Source organism: Pseudophryne corroboree, chromosome 6, assembly GCF_028390025.1.
Source record: "Pseudophryne corroboree isolate aPseCor3 chromosome 6, aPseCor3.hap2, whole genome shotgun sequence".
Lineage (NCBI taxonomy): Eukaryota > Metazoa > Chordata > Amphibia > Anura > Myobatrachidae > Pseudophryne > Pseudophryne corroboree.
Window position 1 is genome coordinate 420,605,221 of NC_086449.1, and position 19,409 is coordinate 420,624,629.

The following is a 19,409-nucleotide window of genomic DNA, read 5'->3' on the forward strand; positions in this document are numbered from 1 at the left end:
GTGAAGATGGCAGCGATGCGCGGCTCCTTATATGGAATCCAAAACCTGCGAGAACCCGACAGCAGGATGATGAAGTTTTTCCTCATTCTGGTTTTCGAGTCTGTCGGGAAAATCCGAGCTGGGCTCAGGACGTGATGTTCAGTAGGGTTCGGTTCTCAGGGAACCGAACCCACTCATCCCTAAATATAACCCACCTAATTCTCACTCCCTCTGCACATGTTATATCTGCCCCACCTAAAGTGCACATGGGCCCTCATTCCGAGTTGTTCGCTCGCAAGCTGCTTTTAGCAGCTTTACACACGCTAAGCCACCGCCTACTGGGAGTGAATCTTAGCTTCTTAAAATTGCGAACGAAAGATTCTCAAAATTGCGACCACACACCTCTTAGCAGTTTCTGAGTAGCTCCAGACTTACTCGGCATCTGCGATCAGTTCAGTGCTTGTCGTTCCTGGTTTGACGTCACAAACACACCCAGCGTTCGCCCAGACACTCCTCCGTTTCTTAAGCCACTCCCGCGTTTTTCCCAGAAACTGTAGCGTTTTTTCGCACACACCCATAAAACGGCCAGTTTCCGCCCAGAAAACACCCACTTCCTGTCAATCACATTACGATCACCAGAACGAAGAAAAAACCGTGAGTAAAATTCCTAACTGCATAGTAAATTTACTTGGCGCAGTCGCAATGCGGACATTGCGCATGCGCACTAAGCGGAAAATCGCTGCGATGCGAAAAAATTTACAGAGCGAACAACTCGGAATGACCCCCATGGTTTTTACACATTAGCTAACAAATTTGCTGCTGCGATCAGGTCTGAATTAGGCCCTATGCCCAGTGCCAGGAATGGCTTGTGTGCACAGGCAGGGTGGCCGTATGAGAATTGGAAGGAACCAGTGGCCTGCCAATTCATGTCATTGAGAAAGTGTGGACAGTACTGCTTGTGTATGTTTATTCCCAATCTGCACATTTCTGTATTAAAACTCTGGGGGTCATTCTGAGTTGATCGCACGTAGCAACTTTTTGCTACTCGTGCAATCAACCTGACGCCGCCTATGGGGGAGTGTATTTTAGCATAGCAGGACTGCGAGCGCTTGTGCAGCGCTGCTATGCTAAAACAGTTTCACGTAAAACAAGACCAGCCCTAGACCTACTTACCATTTGCGATGGATCCAGCGATGCAGGTCACGGATTTGATGTCAGACATCCACCCTCAAAACGCCTGGACACGCCTGCGTTCGCTGGACCACTCCCGGAAAATGGTCAGGTGACGCCCCGACACGCCTTCCTCCTGTCAATCTTGTCCCGGTCGCCGCTGCAACTGCTTTCCTCGTTCCCTGCGCCAGGCAACGACGTGCGTGCGCAGTGTGCACACCACGCATGCGCAGTCCTGACCCGATCGCACCACTGCGAAGAAGTGAAGCGTGCAATCGGGTCGGAATGACCCCCTCTGTGAGCACTATATGAATGGGCTAAGAAAATAATCATTAGATATACAGTATGTACAGTAATCACCTTGCTGCTACATGTGATGTGATGTGATGATTTGAGTTGAGAGCAGTGCAATAACTCAGCATCAGCAATGATTCAGGGCAATCTTGCATTGGGTTCACAGATCTCAGATTCAAACCAAAAAGTGATTGGAATTGATAAATCAGATTTGTCAACATGCTGAATTTCACAGATCAATTAGGTCTGTAGCAGGGGCTGTATATATAACTCCAAACCTCCGGCACTCTGGATACCCCCAAGGGCTCGCTTGCTCAGGTGCCCTCCCCTAGGGTATGGTGTCGGTCATATAGTCAACAAACATTAGGTGGTACTCAGAGTATTGTAGTGAAAAAAAACTTGTGTATTCAAGTAAAGCTGTCATGCTGTACTTGAATACACAAGATTTTTTTCACTAGAAGACTCTGAGTGCTGCCTCAGGTTTGTTGACTCTCTCTCTCTCTCTCTCTCTCTCTCTCTCTCTCTCTCTATATATATAAATATAAATATATGCATAGAGATCAGCAGCACTCCATCCAGAAATGTAATAAATTCAGTAAGCCGGTGCCCTCCAAGTAACTACCCCAAATGAGGTGTCCATAGATACATATAGCAATCAGCGGCACTCACGGCTCCCAGGTAGGGAAAAGAAGACTCTCAGTCGTTGTGCAGTCAACGTTTCAATGTTATTAACATTAACATTTTCATCAGGACATGATGAAAATTTTAATGTTAATAACATTGAAACGTTGACTGCACAAAGACTGAGAGTCTTCTTTTCCCTACCTGGGAGCCGTGAGTGCCGCTGATTGCTATATGTAAATATAAATATATATATATATAAATATATATACACAGAGGTGGATTTAGATCTCATGTGGGCCTATGCAAGATACCGATTGAGGGCCCCCCTCCTTCAAACAATAAATAGCACTATATTTTCATTCCTGATTTATGCCTCTTACATTATTTGTTGTTTTTCCTACTTATATTCTATTACAATATATTACTTTCCTTCTTCACTGATCGACATGAGTTTTTCACATTTTTTTTCTTTTTTTGATTTTTTTCATACTTAACGATCCACGTGGACTACGATTGGAACGGTAAAGTGTGCCGAGCGAAGTGGTAGCGGAGCGAAGGCACCATGCCCGAAGCATGGCGAGCGAAGCGAGCCATGCGAGGGGACGCGGTGCACTAATTTGGGATCCCGGTCACTCTACGAAGAAAACGACACCAATAAAAAAAATCCTCATGTCGACCTTTAGACCTGTCGACCTAGCACATGGCGACCTAGAAACCCTGTCGACCTTCAATCCATGTCGACCTAGTGACTGTCGACCTATAGTGGTCGACCTAGACACTGTCGATTTGATGAACCACACCCCTCCTACGGAACTGTCTATACCCCATGGTCATGAAGTGGACCCCAGCATCCTCTAGGACGTATGTGAAATACAGTTTGTTAACTTTGTAACAAAACTGCATTGTGGTGATATTCTCTGTTGTTCTGCAGGCTCCTAGTCATACATTTGCTGGGACATGTAGTTCCACAGCAGATGGACAATCATAGTTTGATAAAGCCTTTCCTATATAGCATAATTTGCCAAAGCGCTGAACAGACTTCCAATGAAGATTTCTGCTCTTTATCAACTTAATGGGGGGAATTCAAATGTTTGAAAAGTCGGTTGGGTGTCTGTTTTTTCACTCCCGACTGCCTTTTCAAACAATTGAATATCCCCCTATATGTGTATCATGCCCCCTATTGTATATGTTCAAGTTAACCTAAAGTTGATTTACTTTTTCTTCTTCAAATCAACCCTATTGTATATGGCCACTGACGAAGGAATATTATTCACCTTCCATCAGTTTTGCTCTCCTACTGTATGTGCATCATGGGTACAGGGGACGAACAACTACCTAGAATAACAAAACAACATACATATTAAATACGTATTAAAACCAGGAACAATGTTGGCGGACACGCTCTGCTAGTACCAGGCAGAGCCGTCCCTGCAGTTTGGAGAGCAGTGCAGGGCACCGGTTGGTGTTGCAGTAGCGCAGCCAGGGATGGCAGCGGGCACTCTCCATCACTAGCTGCGCAGACCTCTCTCCATAAACCCACATTGGGATAGGAACGTGCTAATGACATTCCAGCAGCTGAGGGTCACAATGCGGAGTGAGGTGAATAACAACATACACAGCGTGTAGCAGCCGCCAGGCATAGGAGTGCCTGCACCGCTGACAATGTGGAAGCAATACAGGGGCTGAGCCGCTGCTCCTCTCTGGCTGTTGCCTGGCAAACACAGGCAGCCTCTCTCTCACACATCACTACCGGGTTAGAGAGAGGAGAAAGCAGGCAGCTCCCATCCCTCCTCCTCTCCATCCTTCCCCTCCCACTACCCCTCTGCCAGTTATTACTGTACAACTAGTACACACACACATACGTACACACACACATACACACGCTGCCACACACTCACTGTACCAGCTGCAGCAGCCACCATGGAGACCAGCTAACATCCACCAGTGACAGTCACACACACACATGCATGTATAAATACATTTCACACTGTGTATACACATACACACACACTCAGTTGGAGCAAGAGGCTACAGTACTTCTCCTCCTCCCTTTTGCTGCTGCTGCTGCTGCCTCCCATCTCCAAAGCCTGGCCATTCTTCAGGACAGCACCAAGGAGCCCCCTTGTTATCCTCTCTCTGCCTTGGCTGAGCCACACTCCACAGACGCAGGGGCAATGTCCAAGACCCTGAAAAAGAAAAACCACTGGACTAACAAAGTCCATGAGTGTGTGATTGACAGGAGCCTGGAAGGGGAGCTGGGCTTTGAGATCAGAGGGGGTGCTGAAAATGGCCAGTTCCCCTACCTTGGGGAGGTGAAGCCTGGGAAGGTGTCTTATCAGAATGGCAAACTGGTACCTGAGGAGCTCGTATTGGAGGTTAATGAGACTCCTGTGGCTGGGCTCACCATCAGGGATGTATTGGCTGTGATCAAACATTGCAAGGACCCCATCAGGATCAAGTGTGTCAAACAAGGTAGGAGTGTTCCCTTAACGCACACACGCTGCTATGCTTTCATGTATTTCCTAAACACATGCTGTACTGTAGCTGTATGCATTATTCATATGCTGGGTGCAGCAAAACCATTCCACACATTGCCCTGTCTCCACATTGAAATGAGTGTTGTGTCTCTTTGTACTGTATACTGGCAATGTACCACTCCAAGCAATAGAAGTCAGGTCAGGGTACTGTACCTGCAGAAACAGCATCTCACATGGGGGCTGATGACAGGGATTAAGCCCAGCCCTGCAATGCAGCGCTGTATAGAGGAGGAAACACATCTACATCCAGGATGTTGCCGGAGTAACTTTGTTTTTGCAGCTGCATTAATGACTTGTTGGAGTTTGGGGATTTCTTGGTGCTGGCTGTGATGCGGGCACTGGGCGTTATGGGCAACGATGTGGTGGAAGTTTGGGCTAGGGGCAGCCGTGTCGCAGGATCTGGGCTCTCATACTGTATATACAGGTTGCTTAAGTTACTGACACTCTGCACACTGTTAATTAGATGTCGGTAGTCATCGTTGTATTGCACATTGCTCTTTACATATTTAAAATGTATCTCTTTCTCTGTGTTATGTTCCCCGAGCAGTACAGTATACAAGCTTTAGCAGAAACTACACTGCTGTGTATAAAATGCATTGACATTGTGTAGTTAAATTAAAATGAAAATTCCGTTTATGATGCATGCTGGACTGACTTAGTGCCCCCTGTGGAAGTGATGTTCCCTTTACAAGCTGTTTAATTGGATACACGCGAGTGGATGACCTGGGGAAAAGACCTTGGATAGAATACAAGAGATAACCAGGGATATAACCATAGAAGAGAGCTTAGTAACTAGGTAACACACACTCTATGGATAGAAGGTATTCAGAAGGGTAAAGTACAGTATACAGTAGCAGAAGCATTCTGGGAGACAAAGGAGACATAGCACCTGTGTGACATCTCCCTCCCTGACTAGTCTTTAATAAACTTCCAGTTACATAGGTGCAAAGATTGGCTTGATAATAATAAGAGAAACATTGAAGGTAAATAAAAGTTTATCTTACCAGGTACAGTGCATGAATGCAGAACTTGCAACCAAAAGACTGAAAAATCACAATGTGGTGTGTTGTATAGCTGAATGTATGTTTTGTTAAATATATGTTGTATTGAATGATCACACAATGTGTACCTGGTAATTAAAGGTGTATTATTTATTTTATCTACAGTATATGCAATAAATGGTGATGCAGACTAGATCTGGTCATCTGTATGTCATATTACATCTTACATAAGGCTTACTTTACATTTTAATCAGGGTTACTGTGTGTCAGATTAATGACAGCTCTGAAGGGATGAGAACAGGCAAGTTATTTACAAGAGCTGTATCTCTTGGTAACAATGCAGTGATCTCACACATCTCTACCAGGCTTCTTCATTGACATGAAGTCATCTTTGGAAGTGAGTGGTGTGAAAGGAAACATTGCTTGTATTGTGCTGACAGCACATTTCCAGAACATACCTGTGATTATTACACATCTATGGAAATTGTGCATTCATCTGTATAAATGTCTACTGTATGAATCAATTTAAATTGGTACCAGTATTATATACATTTGCCCCCCAGATTGTTTCTTTTGATAAAATATACTTTCAGCAAACATCATGTGTGAAAAGTTTCTGCTAACATGTTATTGTATTGTACAACATTGTAGAACTCTTTTGGTGTCACTGAAGTTAAAGTTAAGTAATTTGCAATTTGTTGCATATGACACGGTTGGTGTATGATCCTGTTGGCAGTCTGAGATACACTATGCAGCCTGAAAGACAGAGAATGGTAAACAAAATACAGACCAGGGCTGTACATGTTAGACCTCATTTATTGACAAGTACTGTATAGTGGATGCAAATACAGTAAGCACCTAGACCAGCGGTTCCCAAACTTTTTTGAGTCACGACACGCTAGAGTATCAGGATTTTTTTCACAGCACCACTAGGCCAAAACTTTCCTATTGAGAAATTCAGAGAAAAAAATTAAATTAAGTAACTTGTGTTTATATGTCATCCTTAGGGTCAGTTATGTTGTGAGGGACAGGTTTCACCCCTGTTTGTCCACATATTTTATGATTGGAAGGCAGCACTGGTTTTGTCTATTATGTTGACCATAAATCATTTGAATTGTTCTTGGACCACCAACCTAGGGTACCCCTGTAAGTACCCCGAGGCACCCCTGGGTGCTACGGCACACAGTTTGAGAACCACTGACCTAGACAAAATTATTACAATACAAGGGGTGCAAATTAGATTTTTTTATGTAGGTAAAATACTGGCAGGATGTCACACAACCCTATTTTCAAACCCGTCAACAAATGTATTCCCCCCCCCCCCCCCCCCCCCCCCCCCCTGTTACACGACTTGGCTTGGCCAAAGTGTAAACTAGCACCTATTAGCTGGACTTGATCCTAACATTGAGGCACTATATCCACTAACTTTGTAGTAGCAAACAAAAATGTCAAATGGCCCTCTGTCATTTTTGCACATTACTTAATTTGTACATGTATTTGCTTAGTACATAAATACTTATGTCTGTCAATGCTAAATCCAAAGATGTCCTGGTATCAGCCGCAGGTTATGTACGAAATGCCAGGATCCCGATGGTCAGCAGTCACAATACCGAGACTACATCCCTTGGCTGCTGATTAACAATTGGACACTATTGTATCTATGTGTGTTTGTGGGTTAGGTATCTACTGTAGATTGAAAATGATGGATTGATGTGAGTGTTTACGTTTTCTATATATTCTTATGTCCACCAGCCGGCGGTGCCCTTTTAAGCAATGATATAGGATAAGTGTTTCCTTGTACTGAGCCCCCAGGCTCTGCGTCCATACAGAAGAAAACAAACGGCACTCACCGGTCTTTAGAAACAGTAATTTGTATTAACGCATGAGGTGAAACAAAATAGGACAATGCTGTAATTTTGTTTTACCTCATGCATTAATACAAATTACTGTTTCTAAAGACCGGTGAGTGTGCTTGTTTTCTTCTGTATGGATGCAGAGCCTGGGGGCTCAGTACAAGGAAATACTTATTTTTTATATATATATATATATATATATATATATATATATATATACAGTACTTGTCAAAAGTCTGAGCACGCCCCCAGAAGCTTGTTTATCGTACATTCTGCTGCTTGTGTATGAATGGAGTATGATAAAAAAATAAAAAAATATATTATTGTTTTGAGAGAAGAAGGTTATTCTTTGTGGCAAATCCACAAACGGTTAAAGGTATCCGTTTGGGCCGCGCATCGGGCTGTTGAACGAAAGTCAAAAACCGGTCAAAATGTTACAAGAAAACTAACTGGTCGTCCAAAAACAACAACTCTTCATGAAGACAACTTCATTGTGACCACTAGCAAGCGTAACAGATGTTTGATCGCTCCGGAAATAGGTATGGAGTTGCGGAAAAGTCGTTCCCAGTCTGTGTCCGATAGGACGGTGGCCAGGCGCTTGCAGGAATATGGCCTTAGTGGTAGGGTTGCGGTAAGAAAACCACTTCTAAGTGCTACAAATGTTGCAAAAAGCTACGCATGGGCTAAGAAGCATAAGGATTGGACTGAGGAACAGTGGAAGGGGGTGCTTTGGACCAACAAATCAAAATTTTTACTTTTTGGCTTGCATCGCCGGGCTTTTGTTCGTCATTGTCCAAGTGAGCGCTTTCTCCCAGACTGTGTAGCGCCAACAGTTAAGCATGGAGGAGGCAATGTGATGGTTTGGGGATGTTTCGCGGGCAACCAAGTCGGTGACTTAGTCAGAATTGATGGAATAATGGATCAAAAGGTGTACAACAGCATATTAGTGCGTCATGCGATTCCCTCCGGAAGGCGACTTGTGGGTCAGAACTTTGTTTTCCAACAAGATAATGATCCAAAACATACATCCAAGTTGTGTACCAATTATTTGCAAAAGAAAGAAGACACTCAAGTCGTAATAAAAATGGAAAGGCCAGCTCAATCACCAGATGTTTCACCCATCGAGCTTTTGTGGGAAGAACTAGACAGGGAAGTCTGAAAACCGATGTCTACCAACACTGAGGGCCTCTGGGAGGTTCTTCAAAGCTGCTGGAGTCGAATGGATCACCAAAAGCTGGAAAAATTAGTAAGTAGGATGCCAAGGATATGCAAAGTGCTTAGCAAAGCTAAGGGTCGTCACTTCGATGAAAGCAGGCTACCTAAATAAACTTGCCTAAAAGTCAAAACAAGTATTTTTTTGTTTCCTTATTGTTCAAACAGTTGTTTATTGTGTAAACAAAGCCACTAAAATAGGTTTTATTTCATTACTGTGCAGTTAAATTGAAAATTCCTTAAAATATACTGGTGTGCTCAGACTTTTGACAAGTACATATGCAGTACAACATCTAATGCAACCAAAATGACCTTATTTACAAAGCAGTTTGAACAAGTACTTAAGGTAAGTTGCCATGTTTACTGCTTAGTGTTAGCTGAATTGGTAGTTAAAGGGTCAAATCAACATGACCCTTCTATTTGGTACAAATGATCTATCCCAAACATTTCACCTGACCTACTTTACTATTAAAGCTATCTGAGTTTAATGAATCAATGTTTTAAATAACACCCTTCACATCCATGACTCAAGTCAGCACAGGTGACTGCGGTAGTGACCTGGGTGGGAAGTTCAGGAGTAGAGTTGGACCAGGTTATTGAGGCCTGAAGTATGAAAGTATGAGTAATTGATCCCTATGCTAAATACATCATGCATACTCAGCACAGTCTGATCAAATGAAAAATGAAGTAAATATAGAACAACATCACCAAAGGCCCTTCATTTATTTTTATAAGAAATACGGTAAGCACAGCCAGGGATGAAAGTTCCTTACTGCAGTCATCACATAAGCTTAGATCATTATGAGGCCAAAGGAAGGGCTGACAATGTGTCACAGGTGAATGTGGAATCCTACAAATATATTCTTATTTGCAGTGTCATTACATGTTCATGAAAAGACTACAGAAGTCATTGTGAGGTGATCCTTTCAGAGCATGTATCTGTCAGAGAAGGTGGTGCTTATATTGTCCCAAATATTTAGACCAGGGCTATATCAGTTTAGTATATCACCTAGTATTCTTTGATACGTTTTACTCTTCAGTTCCAAGTAATGCTTATGGTCCTAATGTCTCTCTCCTCTGGGAATTACTATTACAGTAAAATAGTAAATGGTCATAGACTTTTACAGTTGTTTCCCATCTAATAAAATATCATATTAGTACAATTTTGAAAATAACATTAATGAATTTGAAACTAGGACATCACATAAATATTGATTATTACAGCAGTTAACCAAGTATTGTACCTATGAGGTCAATAGTATTCAAACATTATATATGAAATTAAAATAGGAGAATGCATTTTCACTAAAATGAAGGACATATATACACTGGGTATATAGGATGTTTTATTTATAGTTTTTCTATTCTTCTGAACAATTCTTGATGTGTAACTATGACTATTATTTTTACTTAGTGTTACAAATGTTTTTGGACCTCTTCATACACAGTAATACATAGTGCAACTTGATTCCCAGCAAAAGCTGAAACCTTATATTATTGCTCTGTTAGTAGGAACTTATTAGAGGCCCACACAGCTTGTATGTATCTTCCAGTAAATAATACATTACTATAATGCCTTCTTTGTAAGGTTAAACTGTATGAACCTCCTGTCTTGGATTATACTGAGACAAAGTTGAAACAATACATAAAATAGATAACCTCTAGGGATGCAAATAAGTTGAAAAATCTGCCACATTGTACGTGCTCAGGTTGCTTTTCCACAACTTTGAGCACCCGATTCTGAGTCAGACAGAAAGGGCGAGATTCAATCGTCTTGCCCTATGGAGCAATTCAATTGTTGCTTCGTTCGGGCGCGATGTCTGTTGTCGTCTACATTGCAGCTCACACCCCCCTGGGGGTAGCAAGCTGAAGTGTGTGAAAAGTGATCCGTTTGGATCAGCGTGAAAAAAAACCCAATTGAATTGTGACTGTAATCTCCCATCACTTTATACGGGAGATCAGGGACGATCCTCTTAGCTCCGATGCCGGAAACATTTTCTCCCAATGCCGGCACTTTCCAGGGATTATGCTTTGGGTGCCTCAGGCACCCGAAGCACAATCCACGATAACGGGCCACCGGAGCCGCAAAAAGACACGGGATCTGGGACTTATCCCTGATCCCATGTATTATCACATGATCGCGGGTCCAGTTTTGTCCAATAAAAACGGCCTGTAATTGGTTATCGCGATAACGACCATCGTTCGATCATTGCAATATCCAGACGTTTTTACCGGCCAAAGGAGCATCAGGGCTAGTAGGATACTGCTCCTTTCTCTCACCTGAACAGTTAGGACTTTAGTAAATCACACCCTTGATGTTAATATCTTACATGTCCACTAGGCATTAATCACCAAACCCTGTAATACTGTAAATAACATTCCAATTGAACCCAGTTTGCAAGATTTACAGTTAACACTGGTAACGTTCACAGAAGTACGGAAGCAGTCAGGAAAAGATGAAGCAATTTGCAGCTATGAATTCCCTCTAATTATTTTGTGGAGGGAATAAAGTAGAATTTACATAAAACAGTGTTCGGTTAATTTTGGTTAATGACAACATTTCTGAAACATAATTGCCTATTTTAGGGTGCACATCCAGCAAACAGTGGGTCTGTAAGGTTCTGATTAACTCATACTGTATATTGACATCACAATTAGCATTAAAATGAGCTAATTGTTTTGTAGTATACTGAAGACATGTGAGAAGACATTACACTTTCCCACTATTGCATAATGACTGCTATGTGCTGACAGAGATTCTCACTTTCTTACTGCTAATGGCCTCTCTTCAGCATTCAAATTTATACTTATATAATGTGGAAACGAGCATTTTTGAATTAAGTATACCAGCTATTTAGCAAAGGGTTAACAAAGAAGATAACACAATTATATTCTCTATTAATACCTCGCTCCAACAATATCACAATTGCTTGCTCTCTACAGCTTTGTCCTTCGTGATATCTGTGACGTGAGTAGCTGGAAGTGACACCACAGTTGACAAATCATTAGTACAGGGACCCAGTTTTAGATGAATCATGTGACAAATAAGTCAGTGCATTTATTCTGACTATTCATGAAAACATTTATGTTGTTTAATGTTTTTACTTTTCCCTTCTCCTGCCTTTTCAATGTCTTTATATACATACAAATGTGTAATTGACACGTGGTAAAAATAGATTTGTCCGCTCAGCATACCCAATTAAGTGTGTGTGGGTGTGTATACATATAGGTATGTATGTATGTATGTATGTATGTATGTATGTATGTGTCTAGGGCTAAGTATAACAAAATATTATGAAATAACAAAAGTTAATTTAAATATAATATATCTGAAGTTACACCATGTTTGTTGCACACGTTTATATAGTTTTGTACTATTGAGTACTACGGCATGATAATTCAGAGGATGTTTGTGCACACGTTTATTTAGTTTTGTACTATTGAGTACTACGGCATGATAATTAAGAGGATGTAAACCTATCTGCCTGGACAGTATGTGAAGTCCTTTTCGTTTTTATCTTTCTTAGTACAGCCACGTAGTCTCCCACCGGACTTCAGAAAAGATCGGCAAAAATGATTTTGAATCTACCATAGAAAACAAATGGTGTCACTGTTGTAGGGAGGCATTTTTTTTATTTCTTGCATGCAGGGCAGTGGTGGAATAAGAGAGGAGGCATGCCCCCTCCTCTCTGTCCCAGAGTCTACTGTGCATTTGCAGGTATTTGTCTGCGCCATATTCCTGTGGACATATCTACTGAGCATGTGTGAATTAATAGTAAAATGGGCACTGGACAGTTTTACTGGTGATTTGTATAGTATAATTTATGTCCCTTACTTCAGAGGGTAAGTATAATTATATGGGTGCAAGGTGTGCAGTGTGGGCCCCCTTGGACCATGTACATTGTACACCCAGCACCCAGTCACGTGCAGTGAAGTCAACGGCTGGGGAGGAACTTTTGATATGAATATGCATTTATGTGAAATAGAAAGCACCCAAAAAAAAGTACATGTATAAAAAAATTGGAGGGAAAAAAAAAGAAGCTCTATACGTAATAATATTAATACTACAAATAATAATAATAATTATTATTCTAAGACACTGAATTGAGAGTGGTACACACACAGTATAAGTACTCCCATCAATCTAATGAGGGAGAGCCGAGCCCACACATTGCCCCACATCAGCTGCATTCCTGCTGGTCTCCTCACTGACAGTGCTGGTGTAGGTCGGGTCTCGGCAGCCGTATCACTCGGGAGCCACAGGGGGAGAGGGGCTTCAGAGTCATCAAGGGGGATCCAGGGAAGATGAGGGCAGCAGCGCCAGGACAAGCCGTAAAAAGAGGCTGAGCTTGGCAGCTGGCAGGGTACTGGGGTCTGCGCATCTATTCCCGGGGATACAGCAAAGCTTCCTAACGTGTGCATGGAGGCACCAATATTTGAAGTTATTTTCCATTGTAATAGTATTTGCTGCATAGCTGAGTGCAATCCTGTTGTTATTTTATTGTCCTGTTCAGACTGAGGGGAGGCTGACTGGACAGGAAATCTGCTGTGTCCAGAAAAATATCTTCCTGCATAATAGCAACGTTATATTAGATGTCTTCAGTTCTAAGAAGCTCCTGAAACTTTTACATAAACACTATACTTGTTATGTCATTTTGCTCTCTTACATACATCAATGTTTCTTTAGGTTTGGTAGCCCTGTAATCTGGGAGAGTAAAGCTCGGTACACACTATAAGATTTCATATGATATATCATTTCAATACGGATTAGAACAATATATTGTACACATTATATAATATATAACGTTATATAACGGCTGATTGTGTGTGCATAGCACTCGTCCAGTGCATAGCATTACCACCACTAATAAGTTTACTGCACGTCAGATGGGACAATGCAGTGAACAACGGCATGCAGTTACATGCATGCTGTAACGACATATCATGCAGTCGTACACCGGGTCATGCTGTGTGTACGGCACATGCAATGTATTATAACAATGCATCGGCTGGGTTACATATCATGCAGTGTATACCCAGATTTTTGCCCCTTTCAGACATAGCCTTCTGACCCAGGATATTGCCATGGTTTGCGTCTCAGCTCGTGTCTCAGCTGTGTCTGAACACACCCGACCAGGGTTGGATGTCCTGGGTCCACGACCCTGCATGATACCGGGGTTATTCCCAGGACCGACCCGGCAGTGGCGTAAGTTCGTCTCAGATGCCCGGAGGCAAGAGAAATATTGGTGCCCCCCCCCCAACCACTATAAATATATAGGGGTTTATGGGGGGGCAGCAAGATAGAGCAATGGAGGTCAGTACAGTGGGGGGAGGCAGAGTGGAGTGGGAGATGAGGCAGAATGGCGGTCATTGGTGACTAGTGTGTATATATGTGTGTGTGTGTGTATGTATATATATATACACATACACACACACACACACACACACACACATACACACACATACATATACACTGCAAAATACCTTTTTTATAGGCATGGCCTGTACTGAGGTTTAGTGTCCAGACAGGGCCGAAACTAGGATTTTTGTCACCCGGGGCAAGGTAGTCATTTGGCGCCCCCCCCCCAAAAAAAATAATAATAATAAAATAAATGAAAAAATAATAATAATAATAATATATATATATATAAATAAATATATATATATATATATATATATATATATATTTCAGAACTTTTTGACATGAAAAATTGCCTTAGCAATTTTAGCAGGGACCTGCATGTATGTGTGGTAGGTGCACACATACGTCCCATTCTGCAGGATCTCTCTCCTCCCGTCCGGCTCTCCGGCTTTCCTGTTGGTGGCAGGTGCATCCTTGGCTCTGCAAAAACTTCGCTACACAGCGGACATCTGCAAATCCGTTCGCAACTCACTCACCATCTAATGATTTTTCCAGTCTGTGCAGCCCAGGACTTACTCCTACAGTGCGATACAAACAGGCTGATCATGCCGGAGCTGACGTCATACACCCTCCCTGAAAACGCTTGGGAACCCCTGCGTTATTCCTGACACTCTCAGAAAAAGTCCAGTTACTACCACCAAATGTCCGCTTTCTGTCAATCAGCATGCGTTCACCTAGTGATTATAAAGGACGCAGGATTTTTTTTAGCTGTTTGGCGTCGCGTCTCCACATTCCGATCCATATGCATGCGCAGTCATTTAGTAATCGGCCGCTGCACAACAGCGATCAGGTCTGTATTAGGCAAACAGTACATTACACCATTTTCTCCATTGTTGTTAAGGGCAACTATACTTAAACCTGTGCGCCAGTTTTGATAAATATGATAAATATCCCCAAATGTTGTAATGCACAGGGTGGATTTAATAGTGGACAGTACTATATAGTGGGTGTGGGTTCACAAGCTGGATCCATATTAAATTTAGCGGCATATGCAGATTCACAGTCACACATGTAAATTCTCACATACACACAGCCATATGCACACACAGCCACATATGTAAAGACACACAAGTGCGCGCACACACACACACACACACACACAGCCACATATACATATCCACACATGCACACATACAGCCACATATACAAATCCACACATGCACACACACAGCCACATATATACACAGCCATATATACAGAGCCACACATGCGCACGCATACACACACAGCCACATACGTACACAGCCATATGCACACACACATACTAAGAAACTTATGTTCTCTTCTTGCCCACCTGTCCTGATCCAGACTGCACACCCCGTCAATATCCTCTGCAAGAAAGCTCACCTATAGTATGCTCCTCGCACCCTGCTCATCACGGGCAGGAGACAGGCGGGAGGAGAAGCCTTCAGGCAGGAGACGGGCAGCGGAGCTGGGGAGAGATCAGAGGTTTCCGGGCGGGAGAAGGGCAGCCAGCGGGTGGTTGAAAATAAAGATGTTCAGGCGGGAGTCGGGCAGCGGGGGTGAGGAGAAATGAGAGGCGTCCGGGTGGGTGACGGGCAGCGGGACTGTGAGAGGCGGAAGCACAGATTGTCCGCCACTGACTGCAGAGAGGAAATTGAAAGTAAACTACAGCTCCTGAGGGCTGCTGGGAGCTGTAGTTTATTTTCAGTTTACTCACAGACGAGACGCGGATCTGAACTGATACCATTGCCGCATTGCCGCATAGGGAGAGCTGCATGTTTGGGGGTCTCGGCGCCCCCTCCAATCCAGCGCCCAGGTCGCCTAGCCCCCCCCTAGTTGCGGCTCTGGTCCAGAACAAAGTCACCTCGTTCCTAATCGTCGGCAGCAGAAGCAGTCCCAGATTAGTAGCAGTCATGGGCTGAGCAGAAACACTCGGCACAGGGGAGAGCCTCAGCTCCAGGTGCCCGTTCAACATGCGGAACTGACTTTTGTAGTTATAACACGTGTGTGTCCAACAACCTCCCCCTCCCCGCACACTCACCCGCAGCAACGGCAGCAGCAGCTCCTCTCTTAACTCCCACAGCCACTGCAGCCGCGCACATGTGCCGTGATTTCCCGGGGCTGAGTGCTGGAGGGGCCTCGTTACAGCCCGCTGCTGGCGGGTTTACAGGACTGAGTCAGTTTGACTCATTGCGGCCGGCACGGAAGTGGAGACGAGGTGCCCCCTTCAGGTCAGGAGCCCGGCGGCAGCAGACTCCACTGCCTCCCAGAGATCCGCCTCTGCGACCTGGGTTGCCTAAGTTCTGAAATGTCATGCCTAAAAGGAGTTGATTGGAGGACACAGTAGCACTTGGAGATTACATAATCTTTAAGTGTCCACTGTTAGAAGACTCAGACCACTGGAAGACCCAGGTCCAGTGTGAATGGCGATGACCCAGGAATAATCTGGGTCCATCACCCAGGTGTGAAAGGGGGTAAGTACTGGAACCCTGGCTTCAACCCGTGTTCAGTGTCCCAGCCCGCAGCTGAGATTTATGACTAAGATGGGTATTAGAGAATAGTCTAAACTAGCAGTTATATTTTACCATGTGGTGGTATAACTTGTTACTATTCCTGTCTAACTTTATGTATCGTTCAAATAAAGTGAAACTGTATTTTTTCCAAGATACTACTAAAAGAAAATCCTCTGCTAAAGAAAAAAAAAAACCTATACAAAATGAATTTGCAGACCTGTGTAAAAATGATAAAATACCTCCACTCACTCAGGACTTAAACATTTTACCAATATTATATCTCATATTAGACATAAGAAAAGTTTACAGAAACAAAATGAAATATATATTTAAAATATTAAAGTAAATAAAGTAATGGAAATGAAAAGGTAAATATACAGTGTGGGACAGGGCTGCCTCTGATTGTTAGCACTAGAATAGCTGATCAGAGTAGCCATGGGAAGCTAGCTAGTGATGGAAAAAGATGTCAGCTCTTACCTTTTGTAAAGAAACCTATAGAGATTAATGTTATCTGTAAAGATGAATACTGTATATACTCGAGTATAAGTCGACCCGAATATAAGCCGAGGCACCTAATTCTACCACAAAAACCTGGGAAAACTTATTGACTCGAGTATAAGCCTAGGGTGGGAAATGCAGCTCTAGCCGTACACAGTCCTCAGTGCCAGATATGCCCTCATACTGCCAGATATGCCCCCACAGTGCCAGATATGCCCTCATACTGCCAGATATGCCCCACAGTGCCTGATGTGCCAGATATGCCCTCATGCTGCCAAATATGCCCCACAGTGCCAGATATGCCCTCATACTGCCAGATATGCCCCACAGTGCCTGATGTGCCAGATATGCCCTCATGCTGCCAATTATGCCCCACAGTGCCAGATGTGCCAGATATGCCCTCATGCTGCCAAATATGCCCCACAGTGCCAGATATGCCCTCATGCTGCCAGATATGCCCTCATGCTGCCAGATATACCCCTCATGCTGCCACATATGCCCCACAGTGCCAGATGTGCCAGATATGCCCTCATGCTGCCAGATATGCCCCTCATGCTGCCACATATGCCCCACAGTGCCAGATATGCCCTCATGCTGCCAGATATGCCCTCAAGCTGCCAGATATACCCCTCATGCTGCCACATATGCCCCACAGTGCCAGATATCCCCTCATGCTGCCAGATATGCCCCTCATGCTGCCACATATGCCCCTCATGCTTCCACATATGTCCCTCATGCTGCCACATATGCCCCCTCCCCCAGTGCCTGTTACTTACCGCTCCGTCGATCCCGCGCTGTCTTCTGAAGGAGGGACACGGAGCGCACAGTGCGCGCCTCTCCTGTGTCCCTCCTGCATCTCCGGCGGCCGTGGCGGGTCTATTAAAGGAAGTGCCGGTTTGTGATCAGAGGTCACGAACGGGTTCTTCCTTTAATAGACCCGCCGCTGCCGCCGGAGATGCAGGAGGGACACAGGAGAGGCGCACGCTGTGCGCTCTGTGTCCCTCCTTCACACTGCTCTGCCTGTCACACTGCACTGCCACTGACTCGAGTATAAGCCGAGGTGGCTTTTTCAGCACAAAAAAAAGTGCTGAAAAAGTCGGCTTATACTCGAGTATATATGGTATGTTTCTAGTCTATCTATGAGGTCATAAATAAAAATAAATTGAAAAGGACAGTATCAGGGGTGTAACAAGACATTTTTTTGTGCACCATAGAAATTTTTCGTAAGAGTCCTTATGTACTTAAAGCAAATTTCTAACTGCTTACTGAAGCTCACTCTTCTGTCATAATAACCATCGTGAAGCCGATGACACTGTTCAGTGTATAGAGTATAGAGATAGAGGCGTGGGATATCAGTGATGTCTGTAATGCTGGAAGCGGCTGCTCTTCCTTTGTAGGGACGCCCCCCGCCTAACCGTAAGACAGCATATTACTCATTTAGCGTTTTTGGCCTCTACATAATGTTGGGAGATAAATTTACTAAAGAGTGATTTCAATCAATCTAATTTGATCAACATGGATGGTGTGTTTCAAGGATTAAATTGCATATTTACTATACTTAAAAATCAATATTTAAAAAAAATATGTTAGTAAATGTGTGATTTAGCACCTGAAACACAACATCAATGTTGCTCAATTTAGATAGATTTAAATCAATTGAAATTGACTGTCTCAGTACTCAGTTCGCTTAATCTTAGTGTAGGCCCCTGCATATGCCCTGATATTTTCCCATTACAAGTCAGTATGACAAGTATGCAGGGCAGCGTTAGGCACACAGAATGGGTGAGTGGCATGTCACACTGCTGTTGGGACAGTGTCCCTTACAAAACACCTGCAATGCCAACACCATGGTGAACAGGAATCAGGATATACCTCCCATCATTCCTGGTAGTCCTCTCAGATTTAGACAATCTACCTAAATTAGAAATGCCAATCTATGGCCAAAGAGTCGGACACACCAGATAATACGGCACACGTCTTCAATTTACCCAGAGGATCTCCCCAACAACTGTATATGATACATTGTATTCATGTATCAATTATAAGGCAATTATCTATAGTTCATATCTTGTGCTTATCTTTCCACACCACTGCAGTCATTTTCTAATGTTTATATTTTGTTAATTCTAATGTGCCCTGGCTGTTAATCAGACAGGTACAGATTCTCTCTATTAAGCACACCAAATATTCTGACTTGCATCAGTTATGTACTGTATGCTCTGGGTGCAGAGTGGGTGGTGCCAGGGTCATGTGGACCCATTATACAGTAGAAAAACCTATGAACACAAGCAATGGCGTCTGGCTCTGAGCTGCATAGGAGGTCTCTCGAAAGTAATGAGATC

General features: G+C 43.4%; 1 protein-coding gene across 8 annotated transcripts in view; it reads left to right on the forward strand.

The window, feature by feature from the left end:
* Positions 1–3,844: 3,844 nt before the first annotated feature.
* Positions 3,845–19,409, forward strand: part of MAGI2 (membrane associated guanylate kinase, WW and PDZ domain containing 2) — a 1,309,326-nt gene continuing 1,293,761 nt past the window's right edge. For 4 of the 8 annotated variants that reach the window (XM_063926958.1, XM_063926960.1, XM_063926965.1 and 1 more), the window contains exon 1: positions 3,845–4,539. In XM_063926958.1, the coding sequence (XP_063783028.1) occupies positions 4,035–4,539 (505 nt within the window). In that variant the 5' untranslated portion in view covers positions 3,845–4,034. The remainder of the gene's footprint in view (positions 4,540–19,409) is intronic. The other 4 variants (XM_063926955.1, XM_063926957.1, XM_063926956.1 and 1 more) reach the window with 2 other exon arrangements.